Source organism: Glycine soja, chromosome 6 (assembly GCF_004193775.1).
Source record: "Glycine soja cultivar W05 chromosome 6, ASM419377v2, whole genome shotgun sequence".
Lineage (NCBI taxonomy): Eukaryota > Viridiplantae > Streptophyta > Magnoliopsida > Fabales > Fabaceae > Glycine > Glycine soja.
In genome coordinates, this window is record NC_041007.1 from 4,732,117 (window position 1) to 4,750,920 (window position 18,804).

Below are 18,804 nucleotides of genomic sequence, written 5' to 3' on the forward strand. Positions count from 1 at the left end.
TTAAAAGTGGGATGGTCCTTTGGGGCGGGCAACCACATTCATAAAAGACAAACATATTTTGAAAATGGTAACTGTCTCAAACAATTTTGCCTTTCTTGGTCATCTCTCTCAATTCAGCCAGAATTTGGCGTGCTTTATTGGTATCAATTTATTAATATCTATTTGTGTTGGATGCTTCGAGCTGTATTTTTGTCATTTGAAAATGCCTTCCACCTTGCTGATTTTCCGTTTCGCCATATGAATTAGTGTTCCCATCTGTCATATTCGAGTATTGACCTGGTCATGATCATTTGTTGGTTTAAATTTATATTACTTGTCTTGTATATATAACACGTAAATGGTCAATTTGCTATTATATATGTTGGAATTCTGTTTTAACTTTGATGATGAATCTTGATGATAGAACAGGAGAGAAGGAAGAGAGCAGTTAACAGAAATTGGATTTCTCTCTCATTATTATTAACCGTGGTTTACATGGGTATTTATGTAGCTAACTTCAATTATTAACCACACATTAGTTAACTAAAACAAGTAAAATGCCTAATTTGAATTACACTACAATACACCACCTAATTCAAATTACTTAACATGAGCATTCCTGTCTTGTTCTTCATCTCTTCAAGTCTTCTAAGCTTCACTGCTTTGGTTAATATATCAGCAAACTGATCTTCACTTCTGCAATATTCCAGTGCTAAGTTGCCTTTATTGACTTGATCACGAAGGAAGTGATATTTGACTTCTATGTGCTTGCTACGTCCATGAGCTATTGGATGTTTAGCCAAGTCAATAGCAGATCTATTATCAACTCTTAGCTTCATTATTTCACAGCACTTGACATTCAATTCTTTGAGCAGCATGCTTAACCAGAGAGCCTGACTAGCACCAAATGCAGCTGAGATATACTCAGCTTCACAACTAGACAATGCTACCACATCTTGCTTCTTAGAACACCAAGATATGGGAGCATCACCAAGCATGAAAATATACCCTGAAGTGCTCTTTCTATCCACAATGTCTCCACTCCAATCTGCATCTGTGTAACCAGTGACTTCAATTTCAGAGTTTTCTGTTGCAGTAGGAAATAATATGCCACATTCCAGTGTACCTTTCACATATCTGAGGACTCTCTTTGCTGCCAGCAAGTGATCTTTGCAAGGTTTCTCCATAAATCTACTTACCAGACCAACACTGAAGGTAATGTCTGGTCTGGAGTTGCAGAGATACCTTAGAGAGCCAATGAGTTGTCTGTATAAAGTGGAGTCAACAAACTCTGTATCTGTACCAGCAGTCAGTTTAATCCCTGGTTCACAAGGGGTGGCAGCAGGGTTGCAATTAAGCATATTAAATCTCTTTAATAGGTCTGTTGCATATTTCTTTTGATGAAGAAATATGCCTATCTCAAATGTCACAAATTCCATACCTAGGAAGTAACCAAGCCTGCCAATATCAGACATCTCAAACTCTTCCATCATCTTCATTTTAAAACTTTTGATCTCTTGTTCACAATCACCAGTAACCAGAAGATCATCTACATATAGGCAAAGTATTATCACACCAGCTGTACCACAGTGTTTGATGTATACACCATGTTCTGTAGTACATTTTACAAACTGTAGCTTCTGTAGGAAACCATCAATCCTTCTGTTCCAGGCTCGTGGAGCCTGTTTCAAGCCATATAAGGCTTTGTTCAGCTTCATCACCTTGTCTTCCATGCCCTTCTTGACAAAGCCAGGTGGTTGCTTGGTGTATACTTCTTCTTCTAATGGACCATTGAGGAAAGCAGATTTTACATCTAGCTGGCTCAATGTCCATTTCTTTCTGCTAGCAATAGCAACTATCATTCTTACAGTTTCTATTCTGGCTACAGGTGCATAAACTTCATTGAAATCGAGGCCAGGTTTCTGTAGAAATCCTTTTGCTACTAGCCTTGCCTTGTATTTTGCAATCTCACCAGATGGTTTAATCTTTGTCTTGAACACCCACTTCACTTCTATAGCCTTCTTATTTCTTGGCAAATTTACCATTTCCCAGGTCTTGTTCTTGTGAATTGATCTCAATTCCTCATCCATAGCATCCTTCCAGTGAGGGTGAGCCAGTGCTTCCTCAAGAGATACAGGTTCAGCTTCTGCTAATAACACTAGATTTTGCAGATCACCATCAATATTAATTGCACTGTCAGGAAATACATCATAGTCCTGATATCTAGCTGGCATTGTTGTTTGTCTTAAAGATCTTCTTAAGGGTGCAGCTATGTTGCCTTCAACAATCTCCTGTGGCTCATTATTAGCTTGCATATCCTCTTCTTCTATTTGACTATCATCAAGTTCAACTTCCACTGTATCACTAGTTTGTATTGCAACACTGTTATTCCAGTCCCACTCGTTAGCTTCATCCACTGTAACATCATTGCTTATCACAATTCTTCTGTTCAAGGGGTCAAACAGTTTATATGCTCCAGTACTATGATATCCTACAAGTATCATAGCTTGAGCTCTTGAATCCAACTTCCTTCTATTTTGCTCAGGCACATGCCTATAGCACAGTGAGCCGAAGACTTTGAAATGCTTAACACTAGGCTTGACACCACTCCATGCTTCCTCAGGTGTTAATTCCTCAAGCCTCTTCGTGGGGCTTCTATTCAGAATATGAGTTGCAGTGAGCACTGCTTCTGCCCAGAACTCCTTTGGTAAATGTTTCTCCTTCAGCATACATCTTACCATATTTAGTACAGTCCTGTTTCTCCTCTCTGCAGTCCCATTATGTTGAGGGGTGTAAGGTGCCATGACTTCATGAATTAAACCTTCTTCCTTGCAGTAATTCTCAAATTCAGTTGATGTAAACTCCCCCCCACCATCAGTTCTTAGTAACTTGATTGAGTTTCCAGCTTGTTTTTCAACAAGTGTCTTAAATGATTTAAATGTTGTAAAGACTTCACTTTTCTTTTGCAGCAGGTAAATCCACATTTTCTTAGTAAAATCGTCTATGAAGGAGACAAAATACAAGTTACCTCCATGAGACTTAGCTTCAAATGGTCCACACACATCTGAATGAACAACTTCAAGCTTTGTCTTGGCTCTTGTTGGCACTGTAGCCTTGTAGGATTTCCTGGGCTGTTTCCCTTCACAGCATTTACCACATACACCCTTTGGAGCTTCAATTTCTGGCAAACCAGCTACCATGCCCTTCATCTGCAGCTTCCTCATGCTGTTGAAGTTCAAGTGTCCCAATCTCTTATGCCATTTCCACACATTTTCATTGACTTGAGCAGCTAGGCATTTCTGCTCAAATGAGCTCACACCAACCTTGAAGGTCCTGTTCTTTGATACAGGTACTTTCAAGACACATTTGCCATTTGTATCAGCAACTTCCATATGCTCACCTTGCATATGCATTGAGAGGCCCTTCTCCATCAATTGCCCCAAGCTAAGCAAGTTGCTTTCCATATTAGGAACATACAGTACATCACTAATCACCACCTTACTTCCATCTACTCTTCTTGTGCTTACTCTTCCAATTCCTTTGGCCATTACTGTTCTTCCATCTCCAAACTTGATGCTTCTTCTCACTGTTTCATCAAGCTCACAGAACCAATCCTTATGTCCTGTCATGTGATTCGAGCATCCAGTATCCAAATACCACCATTCTTCACAGCCTGTTTCACTGTTAATAATAGCCATCAGCATCACAGTTTCCTGATTATCAGAGTCTTGCGCAAATTGAGCTTCTTCATTTCTCTTTCTAGGCACTTTAGGATTATTACATTCATCTGCATAATGACCATATCTTTGGCAATTGTAACACTGAATGTCTTCTTTAGATTTCTTCTTTCCCTTTCCATTGCTGTCACCTTCTTTCTTCTGATTCTCTCCCTTAGGATTGTTGCCATCTTGCTTATTGTTCTTCCACTTTCCTTTTCCTCTCTTATTCTTCCAAGATTCACTTCCACCACCTTTCTTTTGAGATTGTGCAAACAAGGCTTTCTCATGTTCTTTATCATCTTTCTTTATACTCTCCCTGTTCTTTAGTTTTAATTCATGAGCTTCTAAAGCACCTAGCAGTTGTTCTAGTTTCAACGTGTCTAAGTCTTTAGCTTGCTTTATTGCAGAAACGACTACATCAAAATTTGGGGTTAATCCAGTGAGAACCTTTTCAACTTTCATGGATTCAGACACAATTTCTCCACAGCTCCTCATTTGATTAGTTAGAACTACTAACCTATTTACAAAATTGGCCACTGATTCATTGGATTCCATTTGCAATAGCCCCAATTGACGCCTCATTGCCATCAATTTCACCTTTTTTGTTTGCTTATCTCCGGCGTATGTGGTGGCCAGCACATCCCACGCTTCTTTAGCAGTCTCATACTCTATGATCTTCTCAAGAACGTTCGCGTCCACACATTGATGAATCAAGAAGATTGCCTTGTCATCCTTCTTCAATTGTTCGCGATGCGTTGCCCTTAATGCTTCTGTGGGATTCTCCGCCAAAGGTGTAACACCGGTGCTTATGATATCAAGAACACCTTGATACCTGAACACCACCTTCATTTGCGCCGTCCACCTCTCATAGTTGTTGCCGTCGAAGATCGGCAATTTCGCCGGAATCTGGTCATTGCTTTTCTGCATTGCCATCGTTCACTACCGTGTTCCGTCGTGGATCGTAGAAGCTCTGATACCAACTGTTGGAATTCTGTTTTAACTTTGATGATGAATCTTGATGATAGAACAGGAGAGAAGGAAGAGAGCAGTTAACAGAAATTGGATTTCTCTCTCATTATTATTAACCGTGGTTTACATGGGTATTTATGTAGCTAACTTCAATTATTAACCACACATTAGTTAACTAAAACAAGTAAAATGCCTAATTTGAATTACACTACAATAATATATACTCCTTGTTGTAGACATTCATTAATCTTAATACAAATATTACTCCTCTCTCGTGCTCTTTCACCTGCAATTTGAAACAATGTCCGTGGGACATGAGAAATGAGACCCGACAATAGGCAAATTAAAGAGAAAAGGGTCAAGACATGCTGTCACCATAAGAACATGTCTTTGAAATACACAAGTGCAAACTTCAAACATCAAAGCACACTTGACTCGTAGCCTTCAGCTAAACTTTTTAAAATCACACTCATATTGTCGAAATTAAACTCATGTAACATTATAGAATAAAGGTAAGATAAATTTGTAAATTATTCTTAAATCAGAGTCAAGTTAATTTTCAGAAGTAGTCACTACTGTTACTTCATAGATGTTTTCTAACTTATCATAAACAGTGTTACTGATGTCATTATAATTAACTTATTTAAAAATGCCAACCAATAATATTTTTATATTGATTGAGTTCACCATCATACATAACTCTTTAAAATAATATTTGCATTCACAATTTTATACCAAAGTAATTTTGGACACAGAAATAAGTTCCATTCCGAATGTAGCAGCAGCACAATATATTTAATTGCAGTTTATGTACAGCCTCACCTTCAAAAGGTGCAAAACCCTATCTTTCCAAAAAATCAGGCAGGGAATAAAGACGAAAGCGACAAACCCAAAGCAAAAGAAAGAAAAGTCGTTAGAACATTACCGTTTCTAGAACCCTCTCCGTGGACTGTCACGCTAATTATAATTAATTAATTTATATAGTACTAACAACAACAACCTGCTTATGACACTCCTCACCGTGACAGGCGGGAACGTTAGCAGCACACGTGGCATCCCCTTGCCACGTCCAAACAATGTCCTTCAGCGCGGGCCTCACGTCCTCCTCACAGAACTTCGCGTATTCCAACGTGTCGCCGGCGGACTTCGAAAACTCAACAACGGCGACCTCCGGCGCCACCTCGAACACCTCAGCCGTGACCGCCAGCCTCCCTTTCCTCCCCTCCGCCGCGCCCTGCAGCCGGATCTTGAAGTCCTTAACCTCCGCCACGCGGAAACTCAGCCCCCGCGCCGCCGCCGCAATCTTCGCCACAATCGCCGCCGCCGAACACTTCGACGTGAACACCGTCGCTGTCTTCCGCTTACTCTCAAACAGCCCCGAGAGATCAAACCCGGAAGACATCGAAGAAATAAACTCGAACGCGTTGAAGAACTTGGGGACCTTGGAATTATTCTCTTCCTCCGTAACCGTAACCGTAACGGCATCTTCTTGTTTCTCCAACTGACACAAGTCCGGCGCGGAAAGCGAAGAAAAGCCCTTCCGGAACCACGACACGCGAGCTATGGCGGAAATCGCGGTCCTCTTCGAGGGATCCGCCACTAGAATCTTGGAGATTAGCCTCTTCGAATCAGGCGAAAACCACGGTGGAAACTCAAACTCGGCTCTGAGAACTTTGTTATACATCGTCATGAGATTCTCGTGTTGGAAAGGAAGAAAGCCAGCGAGAAGAACGTACAAAACGACGCCGCATGACCAGATATCAGCTTTGGAACCATCGTAGCCTTTTTTTCTTAACACTTCGGGTGCCACGTAGGCAGGGGTGCCGCACTGTGTGTGGAGGAGCCCATCGTAACGAAGCTGTTCCGGCAGCGCAGAGAGACCGAAATCGGAGATTTTAAGGTTTTCGTCTTCGTCGAGGAGAAGATTCTCTGGTTTGAGATCACGGTGGGATACTCCTCTGCTGTGGCAGTAATCAACGGCACTGATTAACTGCTGAAAATACTTGCGGGCGAGATCTTCTTTGAGTTTGCCTTTGGAGATTTTGGCGAAGAGTTCCCCGCCACGCACGTATTCCATGACGAAGAAGATTTTTGTCTTTGTGGCCATCACTTCCTTGATTTCCACCACGTTTGGGTGTCGCACCAAACGCATCACGGAGATTTCACGTTTGATCTGTTCCATCATTCCTTCTTTTCTCACTTGCTCTTTGTTGATCACTTTGATTGCCACGTTCTCGCCCGTGCTTATTTGCTTCCCGTAATACACTTTGGCAAACGTCCCCTTGCCGAGAAGCCTCCCCATCTCGTACTTTCCGAACACCGTGTGACACTCTTCCATTGATTAACCAACTAACTAATAACTAATAATTAATTAATCAATCAAAGTATAATAAACCCACAAACTGAGTTTTTTTTTTTTCAGTCGGTATGTGGTGGATTGTGGAACAACATTTTATTTTTCTTCGATTGGGTTTAAGGAAGGAAGGAAGGGAAGGAAGAAGAGTAATTGATTGAACAAGGGAGAATATACTGATTTTTGAGATATTGAGAAAAGTTTTTAAAAAAGTGTTTGGACGACGGAAGCACTTATAAGAGTGTGGTCAGTGGGGTGTGTGTGTGGAAGACAAAAAATAAAACGCAAGTTGGAGGCAAACCATTGGAGCAACCGGTATTTACTTTTCGTGCGGCTTACCCATAGGATCTGATAGATAATATATGGCTCTCCTGACCCATCTCAAAATGGGTCACGTTGCATTATTGGGGTTAAGTTAAGTATTGCTTTTGAATGTTTGCCAGAAAACAGAAAAAGGAAATAAAGCAATAGCTTTATGCTAACACTGAAAGGAGATTAAATTTGATAGGAAGTTGCAAGTGTCATCATGTTATCGTTTATTTTATTGAATTTTAACTTTATAATTAATAAAAATATTTCACATTATCAAAACTTATCGAAGGTTTGGCATGATAAAGTCATGACAGAGTATCAATTTTCGATTTTGATTGGTTATTTGCAAATTGTGCCAGTTGCTAGGGTACGTGTTTTGTGTGTTTTTATCAATTGGATTGAGATCTGAATCTAAAATTTTATGGAAATTATTTAGATTCTTTCTTCACTACACCACTTCTCCTGGATTACATTTTTTACTGTTAAGTCATGAATTTAATACGGTGATAAAAGAGTTAAAACTTTGATCAAATTCTTAAAATAAGAAAAAAAATCCAGCTATCTGTTATATAATGCATATTACCCTTCCTTTTTTTCTGAAAGGCATGTTACCCTTCCTAAAAAAAAGTTTACTACCCTTACTTATAATAACTTAAAAAATAATTAAAACAATATATGTTTTCTAACAAAAAATTCTCTTCAGAAAAAAAAAAAAACAAAAAATCTCTCCTTAGTTTTTTGTAATTCTTATTTTTAAAAATTTATAGAGCAATAGACTATTTTATGAGCTCTTCGAGATTTTTCGTAGTTAAGTTAATTACGAATTGAATCAATTATTGTGAATCTCATAAAAGTTAGGTGCAATTGTTGCGGTTCTCATAAAACAACTTAAGGTTGAAATAAACAATGTGTAAATAAGTTGTTGTTTTTTTGTATAATTTTGTGGCATTTGAATTACTCCTTTAATATTAAATGAGATTTTTTGGGAAATTTGTTGACTCTTTCCTCGTTTCTCGTCTGATAAATATATATTCAAAAATAAAGCCTACCAATAAATTATATGTTAAGAAATTAATAGTAGACTTGTAGATCGTTGTTGGGCTTGAGTAATTTGATTCTTCGTGATAGATCAAGAACAAACGTAATGGCAACTGTGCCAATTCATATTAGGAGTGAAATTTATTGCAAAGATCTTTTTGCATTTTTGGTTTAGTCCTCTTTATCGATCGTTTTAATGTAGCCTCCAGGTTTGACGCATCAATTACGTGCTTGAGTTAATTTATTTAGTTTTTTTTTAACATAATTTAAAGGGGAGAAAGCCTTCAAAACATATAATGAAAGCCTATAAAAAGGAAAATAGTATATCAAAATCAATGAAAGGAATAGGTTGGAAGAACTTTTTAGCTGTATAAATATTTTCAATTTCTTCTCTCTCTTTTTTTTTTTTTTTTGTTTAAAGACTACAACCGCAACTACATACTCTGTGTTTAAATTTAAGATTATTGATTAACTTAAAATAATCTCATATAGTACTAATTAATCAACACACTTAATCATTTTCAAAATCCATTTATACATATGAGTAAATTTATTTTATAGTATATTTCTTTCAAAAAAATATAATTTATATTATACAATAATTTTACAAAATTATAAAACGTAGCATTAGCTCAAAATGTAACTATTCCCTAATTAAAAAGTTACTATTAGTTTTACAATATTTTTTTAACAAATAATTATATAACTTTCAGATTCATACAGTAAATTGTCTTGAAGCAATTAACGATACCATTGAATTAGGAAATAAAAAAGCCAAATTGAGAAATAAAACAACAAAATTATTAAGTACTGATTTTTATAAACACAATAATAGTTCCGTGATTATAATTATGATGTATTATTATATAAGTAAATTAGACTCAACAGGAAACATAATAATGTAGCATTTAAGGTTATTAATGTAGTATTCATATAAATCTTTATATATTATGATACAATCTTGTTATTTAATTGATTTTTTCTTTATTTCTTTAAATATTATTTTATAAAACATTTTTTCATTATATAAGTGAGTTTATGATGGATTGAGATTTTACTTAGTGTCTAAATGGAGGATTACCATTATTATTTGAAGAGTATAAAATTATTTTCTCAAGTAAACAATTTTGTGAAGCACGATATTATAAGACACTTTATCACTATAGATAAGATTCCTTCCTCAATTTTTATCTAAACAAATTATATTTAAAGTTGAGATGTAAATTCAAGCTTCATATAAAAAAAATTCTAACTTTAATTTTTAATATCGTTATAATTAAATATTTTATAATTTTGTATCTGCTAGATAGAAAAGATTCCTTCCTATTCTTTATCTACGAATTTATATATTAAAGTTTTATATGTAAATTCAAACTTTATACAAAATACCCAAATTCTAACTTTAATTTATAATATTGTATCTACGTTATTCTTTTTATTTATGCTATTCTATAATATATATATATATATATATATATATATATATATATATATATATATATATATATATATATATATATATCGATCGATCATGAAAATTATGTGATATTGTAACAATTTATTATTATTGTTATTAATATGAAGCTTTGTGGGTTCCCCGGTGGCTACACAACGATTGGTCGGTCGATCGATAGTCCATCATCTTAGACCAGAGCTCAATTATGTTTTTCTTTAAGGCAAACAGAATATTATTAATAATGCGAAATCAGTTTTAACTAGAACTCAGATATTATTATTATTATTATTATTATTATTACATAAAAAACACTCCGTAGGTATCTATATTTGAAAGTTATTTATACATGTATAGTTTGATATAATTTTTTTTTGAAATACGTAACTGTGGTTTAAAATTAAAATAAAATATTATAATAATTGAAGATAAAAATATTTTTAAAACATAACACAAACACATTTCTGCTGCTTAATTTTACCTGCTGGTGTGTGTAAATCCATACACGTGAGATTTCATTCATTATTACTAGAATCAACTAACGGTGTCAAATACTACACTTGGAAGGTTAGCTGGATTATACTCGAATGATTTCCCTTGAGGGGACATAATAATAATAATAATAATAATATATTGATACTTATATATTATTATTATTTTAAAATTTTAGAATGATATATAAATAAAAAACAAAAACACAAACATAATAATTTCAACCATCTAACGCCTGAATCAATTAGTATAAATTTATTTTATTTTAACATAACTAATAGTCTCAATTTCTTGTATCGAAATAAATCATTAAATATATGAAAGAAAAAATTCATTTATAATAATTCTATTTAACTCAAATAAAATTATCTCCTGTTGAAAATTTCTCAAGAAAAAAAACATAATAATTTCAAATTGTTGTTACCCATGTGATAGTCAATTATTAGTATTTTAAGGGCAAATTTATAGCAATGTAAGTTAAAATAAAGAATCAATTATTGTTGGAAGTACAAATTGTACAATGAAAGATTAAAAAAAAGTAAATCAATTTATAAATTGTACAATGAAAGATTAAAAAAAAGTAAACCAATTTATAAATTGTTAGAAGTACAAATTGTATATTTATTCGTCTACTTGTACTTTTAGGTGATGAATTACAATAACCATATTTTTTATAACTCGTTGATTCAAACTTAAAATTTATCATGGTGACGTGATTAAAAAAAAAAAACTACCATGGTGATAATCAATTCTTAAAAACTAAAAGATTTAATTGTACTTTTAATTATTCATCTTTCATATTTTTATGAATTTTACCATCAAATTATAAAATTTACATATTTTGTTACTTAGTTTTTGAAAATTCAATCATTTTGTTACCAAAATTGTTTTTTGTACATTTATCTCCCAACTTTCAAAACTCTGCACATTCTATCATCTAATTTTCTAATTTTCAAAACAAACATGTTTAATTATAATATAGGGTTTAAAATGCACACTTTATAAAAATGAGTAAGAAAGTGTGGAAAAATTTGAAACTTATAAGTGATTAAATGTATAAATTTTATAGTTTAGTGACAAAATTCACAAACACATGGAAAGATGAGTAACAAAATGTATAATTAAACCTAAATGAAACCTCGTCACATGTATTGGATTGTTATACAAACATACCTTTGAGCCTTAAAAAAATGCTTTTTATACAAATTATAAACAAAGGTTCACCCTCGAGGAAATCTCTCTCGTTGCTTTCAGTTTTTAGGTGTTGACATTTTATTAATTTACTACTAAAATCGAAACATTTATCACTGATAACAGTAATTGTATGGAATAACCCATGAAAATATTATATTTTTGTTTTTTGCCCAATTAAGTTTATACATGTTAATGTAATAAAAAAATGTGTCATCAAATGCACAGATAAATTGATACCGGATTGTTTTAAGCTTTCAACTTAATCGGTAATATGAAGTTTAAATTTGAATACATAGTTGTGTTAAATATTTTGAGAAAAAATTATTATTTCTAATTATCATATAAAATTCAAGTAGATTTGTTTCACTTAAAAAAATACATGTGGTCTAATAAAAAAGAATATAATAAAATAAAATAATAACATGTTTATGGTAACGATGACGTGACTAAAATCAATTATAAAATCAAGATAAAGAAAGTCAAGAAACATATAATTATTTGAAAGAAATCATAATGAAACATCGTGATTTTAAGGTAACCGTCATAATTTTAAAGATATCTAAACATGTTATAAATGTTAGTCTAATGTTAACAAACTTAATTATCTACTTACTCAATAATAACTCAACTTCTCATCACATAAATAATCTTCTTTTTTGTGTAAAAAATAAAATAATCTTCTTATATACACCAAAATCCGTGTAGGTACGAACCATTAATATTAAACCATGAACACAAAAGACACAAAAATTATGCATAATTTTTTTAAAATTTTTGTTGATCGAGTAACATATAGGGTGTAAAAAAATATAGGTAAAATTATCAATTTGGTCCTCCTATTTGTCTCAAAATTTGATTTTGGTCCCCTTATAATTTAATTTATGAATTCCCATTATTTTAGTTTTCAATCCTGAAATTGAATATTGACGATTAATTACTTACCTTGACCGGCATGTGTCATGCTTTTATTGAATATTGATCATCATGTGTCATAATTTTATTGGAGGTTGACGTTAATTAGGTGCACGAAATTAATGTCTAATAAACGCGTGATATGTGACACATGACACGTGAATAACGGGATTAAAAAAATTGAAGGATTAAATTCGTGAATTAAATTACAATAGAACCCAAATCGAATTCTAAGACAAATATGGAGACTAAATTTACAATTTTGACAAATATATATATAAAAAAGAATAAAACCCTTCAAAACATTATAATTACATGCTTAAAATCACTCATAAGTTATAAAAATGATATTATTAAAATTATTACTTTAAATTTATATATTATTACTTTTTTATTATTTTAATCATTTTTGTAAGTTCCACCACTATATATAGTCGTCACATTTGGGATAATGATATCTAATTATCAAGCAATTTTAAAAGAACTTGTGTCATGTTAAAATAATTGGAAATTGCGTATACAAAACTAAATAATACTACTATCAATATAAATACATTATCATATTTCACGAAAAATAGTCATAGAAGAGGATAGGAAGAAAAAAGTTTAATGATATATTGTTTCAATTTTCATGTCAAATTAATTAGTGAGAGAAGACTACACGGCCTGAAAACCCTCACTAGTTGTGACCTACACACACCACGACAATTAAACAGAACCGGTCCGGTCCTTTTCATGTTGGATGCAGCCACTGGCCACTCACTTGAACCGCGGGACTAACCACCATAACTGTTTCTGTCCTTACTCATCACTCCTCGAGTGACAAGTGTCTTTGGATCACACTTGACACTTGACCCAAGTAGGAATTAGAATGGTACTTATCTACATATTTGTCCATGGAACAAAATCTGTCTCTTGTTTCTTCATTATTGGCCGGGTATCTGTTTAGAAAATATTTGTGGATTTTTTTTTTATATTTGTAGATATCTATGGATATTCCAAATTTAAAAACAATAAATATTTTTTTTATAAAAAAGTGATTTTCAACATCAATTAAAATTAGTGAATAAACTAACAATAAAAATGAAATAATACAACATAGTTAACACATCAAATAAGTATCTTTTAAGTATAAATAAACATAAATTTCAAAGTATAAATAAAACTATAATATCTCAAAAGCATAGGTTTAAAGAAAAACATAAGTCCAAATAAATTGAAAATGCATAATTCAATAAACTCTACCCGTCTAAATTGCATAAATCTTTTATTGTTAATGATTTCCTAATCAATAATTTCACTAATGCCACTTGTTTCCTAAAACAAAGAACATCAAAATAAATGAGGATATTTTTGTAACATCAACATTGTGATATACACATCCTACCCATTTATGAGCGGATAAAAAATACTCTTACCTGTGAGTAAAATATATTTATTTAAAATATCCATCTTTTATTCATGACGGATTTTATCATCGGATATTCGTGGATACGATTTTTTTCTTCATCATTATGCCCAAGGTAGTTGAATATATTATTCCGTGAATGTGTGTGTGTTTTTTTTTAAAGATTCATGTTGTACATTTTTTAATAGTCTTATTTTTTTTAGCAACAAATATTATTAATTTGTTAGTTTTTATTAGCACGAGAATTTAAACCCATTATCTTTCTCATTTTTTTTACCATTAAGTTAATCTTACATTTCCTTCTAAAATAATTATATTAATTTTTGTTGAATTTTATTAAATAAAATTATTATTTGTCAAATGTTTCACTTCAATATGCATGTAATGAGTGAAATAATATTATTATTGTATGTTATTAAAACATACTAACCTTTCATTTTTTTTCTTTCTTGCTGAAAAGCAAAATGAAAGTCAATTTAAATAAGCTGCACTTTAGCATAAGAGATGCTAACAGTGAGCAGGAAAAAAGTCTGATATAGAGGCACCAATCCAGCTAACAAAGGGAGCAATGCACACCAATCCAAAACCAAAACAACTGCCTAACAAGTGTCAGATTGTGAAAAAAATGAAAAAAAAAAACTCTATAAATTGAAAAAATTGTCACACATATTAATAAAAGACCTCAAATATAACTCTTGACATTTAAATTTTTTCCTTAAATTTTATTTTGGGTCTTATTTATCGTTAGATTAACATTAAGTATTAATCAATTATAGTAGTAAGGCTAGCGAAATCGGTGGATATATATATAATTAGGTCACTTAATCATTTTGTGATGGATTTAGTTTTTTATTGTGTGTCAGTGTATTAAAAGAGTTTCTTGGAAAATGTTATACACTTATACTTCAATGATCATTACACCTTCAAATTAATGAACTAGTTTTTAAACTATATAAACATCACGGGCTGATAAACATGATTTGAAGGCACAAAATGAAAAAGATAGGAAAAAGAATAAGGGAGAGCAGTAAAAACTGCTATATATAAGTCATGAGTGGGAGCAGTTTCTAACATAAACAGGGGAGTGTCAAGTGTGATACTTCGGCCTGGAAGGCTAAATTTCCAAAAATAAATTACAAAAAAGGATAGTTTACATATCTCTATTGTATTATTAAGAAAGTGTCTAAGTAAATATGATATTAAAAGGGAATATCTCCATTATATGTTATTGTAGATTATTTATAGATGAAATCAAATGCAACTACATCTTCTAATAATACAGTTATATATATATATATATAAATATATATATATATATATATATATATATATATATATATATATATATTTATTGAAGAGTTTAATTGAATTGTTTGATTAAGTGTTAAAAATAGTCCCACATCGGATAATTTATGAACATAATAAGTGCTTATATAGCTGGGTAGACCACTCCCTTATGAACCGTTCAGATGTCTTTGCTGCACTATAAAATTTAATATGGTATCAGAGCCATATTCTGCTTCTGTCCGGTGAGTGCCGCCAGCCCTCACAGCACTATAAAATTTAATATTAAGATATATCAATTATTATAAATTCTAATACCAACATGTATTCGATTCCTATGAAAAAAATTATATATGTGTGTGTGTCTTCGGTTTATGGGAGCTAAACCTATTTGCAAGCCCAAAATACAAAAAATTGCTGATGTATGGGGCATGGTGCTTTGCTGATAATAGTGCGTGGTCGGCAGTTGCATTAGCCTAACATGGCAGCTGCTAGTAGGTATTGTGCTCCTGACTTTGTAAATGAAAATAAAACTATTCATGAATTTCATTTTGGAGTGAATTGAGGTGAAATCAAGGGGATTGGATCTCCTGCACTGAAAACCTCAATTATAGAGAGTACAATTTTATATTTCATCAGACACTTTTTATTATTAATTAAATGAAATATGAATAAAAAATCAATCCAAATTTGAAGAATCAAAATTATATTTAAGTACAATTTTAATATATTTTTTAATTTCTATACATATAATTTTAATCCTTGGGGAAAAATAAAAGAGATTACAAACAACATGTATAAAAGTTAAAATGAAATTTTGAAATATAAAAATTAAAATAAACAGTTTTTTTTTATAAAGGTTAAATGACTAATGAAACTTTTCTGTTACAATACTGTTTGAGTACATATCTGGCATATTTTTAATTTGAAGAATTATTTGATTGATATCAAAGATTACGTATTCACCAATATTAAACCGAAGAGCTTAATTTTATCACTTTCTCATTTTTCTTATATTATATACCAATTAGAAAGCATATCTTAAATTTTTTTTTCTAAATAATTATCATAAAATAATGTTACAACTAACAAGTTATTGATCTATGTGATACAGAATTGGATTCTCTTAAGTATGATTTTAATTTAAATCTTTTAGATAAAAAAAGTATTATTAAAACTTAAGAGAAAAAATTTCATTAAAAATGATCAGATTTCTTAGTAAAAACTAATTATCAACATAATTAATAAATTTTTGATATCAATATCAGTGTTTCTTTTGAAAAAAAATAACAAAGTCACAATATTTAAAAAACAAAACCCTAGTACATGTTTGCTAATGTTTAAATTTTGTAAAAAAAAAAAAAGACAATGTTTAAATTTATATAAATAGTTACTCTTTTAAGACCTTTCTCGAAACTTAAATAAAGTAAATGATTATATATTTGACAAAGAGCTGTTGTTATTTTTTTCTTTAAAAATAACATGAAGCAGACGTACACTAAGTGGAGAAAATCATTAGTATATCCCATTTGCGTTGTGTTAGTCCACTTCGAGTGAATTCCAAAGTCGCCATCGAATCGTTGCAGTGAGAGAGCTGCGATGAGAACACGGAATTGCTATCAACCTCGCAATAATGCATTATGCCCATAATGCAAGCTATAACTGTAACCTTTGGACACTTGTCATCTACCATTTTCATTCCCATAACATTCAATTCAAATTGTCCTGCATATAATAATTAAAATATAAAATAAATCTGATTTGGACTTTTGCTAAAAAAAATAGAATAAAGACTTTCGCTTTCTTTTAAGATGGACACGTCTATAGAATTTGTTGGTACACTTGTGCATGAATATCATTTTTTTTACCACAATCTTTGGCTTTTACAGAAATACGGATGTATTTTCATAAAATTCCATCCTTTCAACTACTTATATAATTAATTATTAGTCTGAAATTTAATAACACACTTCAGCTATCAAAAACATTACAGTATCTGATGTCGATACACCACCCCTGCCCATGATAATTCCCTTTCAGAAACTTCGGTGCTGAAAAATAAAAAAACTTTGTTCCACTGCGAGCTTTAACAGTGATCTACCGCCAACCACTTTGAGTCAAGGGTTTAGGTTTTTTTTTTTTGGTTACAATGATTTAGGTTGTTTGAATGAGATTTTAGGTTTAAAACTCATTTCTTTATTGTATAAAGAAAATAATTCTTTTTGATAAACATGCATAAAGAAAATATTAATTCATTCCGAAAATGGGTTCTTGAAAAGCAATTGAGTTTTTCAATTATATTATTATATGATACTTTTTATATTATTAGTTTTTCTTCATCTTTTATTAGTTTTTCAATTATATTATTAATTCATTGCGAAAATGTTAATTATTTTTTTAATCAAGTGCATTAGATAAATATAATCCCCCAATTTGAATAGGAATAGGAATAGGAATAATTTTAATATGAGTAAAATATGTATTTAATTTTTTTTTTATTCTTTCCATATAAGTTTGACTAGTTTTACTTCGCACAAGATTTTTCATCATTATTTGTAGTCATTCACACTAACTATTATCGTTAAATAATAATGGAACAGTTACGTGGTAAAGTTTTTTTTTTTTTGAGGGAATTATGGGTAAAGTTTGGTATGTGTAACTTGATTTTCTAATCTTAAGTAGTTAAAATCATTACTAATTGTTTTGGGTCTAAACCACAGTATCTTTCATTGGAGGTTTTAAAATTATCAAAAATGACAATTAGGTTTCATTAAAAAATGAAAACTAAGTTTAACCCAATAATGAGTTTAAGCTCAAAAGAATTCAGCCAAGAAAACAAAAAGACAAGTTTAAGCCCAAATGATAGCCCTCCAGAGTCCAGCCCAGTCCAGTATTTCGCAATGTTCTAAAAAATAAAGAAAGGCAATGTTATCTGTAATTTGTTGTTGCTTAATACACCCGTTAATGTTTTTTAATATTTCTAAAATACCCCTTGCACTCAAGTTGCCTCTCCCTTTCCCGTGGGCTATGCAGCCTGCACTCTCTGCTTCCCTGTCAACGTCAATCTCACCTCTAACTTACATTACTGTCTTTCTTTCTCTTCATTTTCATCACACTCTCATTTGCACACTTTCTCTTCCTTCACATTTTCCCACATCCTATAGATTTATTAAAAATTAGTTTTGAGAATGTTGTTTAAAGGCTTTTGAAAATCAGTTTTCAGAAAACTTTAACTCACTTTTTTATTTTATTTGTAGGGGAAAAAAATTAAAGCACTAGAGAGTTACACCCCCTGTTAAACCTTAACACACTGCTACAACACTTCAAATGGGATGTGACTTTGGAGTTTGGGCACCGGTGCTTGAAAATCTTGTTCACCATTCACTTACGTGCAGCCATTGCCTGTAATGTGGCTTGTAGGATGCCATGCTTTCTACAAAGCATGTTGAAATTCTTATTTTCAGAAATTAATTTCTGTAATATATTAAATTTTAAAAATATGTTATAGTTTTAATCCTTTTGAAATTCTCTTTTGAAAATATATTTAATGAATTTTCGAAACGAAATATCAAAATATTTACAAATACATTTTTGAAAGAAAAAAATCTTTTAAATTATTTCCCAAAATATAAAAAATGCGGAATGAGTGAAAAAAGGAGAGTGCAAATAGAAATGGGTTCCTTTGAAAGCC

General features: G+C 31.7%; 1 protein-coding gene across 1 annotated transcript; it reads right to left on the reverse strand.

Annotated features, from left to right (window-relative positions):
• Nucleotides 1–5,410: 5,410 nt before the first annotated feature.
• Nucleotides 5,411–7,349, reverse strand: LOC114414920 (CBL-interacting serine/threonine-protein kinase 25-like). Its single transcript, XM_028379371.1, has one exon. The coding sequence runs from the start codon at nucleotides 7,003–7,005 to the stop codon at nucleotides 5,644–5,646; it is 1,362 nt and encodes a 453-aa protein (XP_028235172.1). The 5' UTR covers nucleotides 7,006–7,349; the 3' UTR covers nucleotides 5,411–5,643.
• Nucleotides 7,350–18,804: the final 11,455 nt, after the last annotated feature.

Bases quoted from the DNA above. Each gene is read 5' to 3' on its own strand.
- LOC114414920 (XM_028379371.1), bottom strand. From the start codon at position 7,005: ATGGAAGAGTGTCACACGGTGTTCGGAAAGTACGAGATGGGGAGGCTT.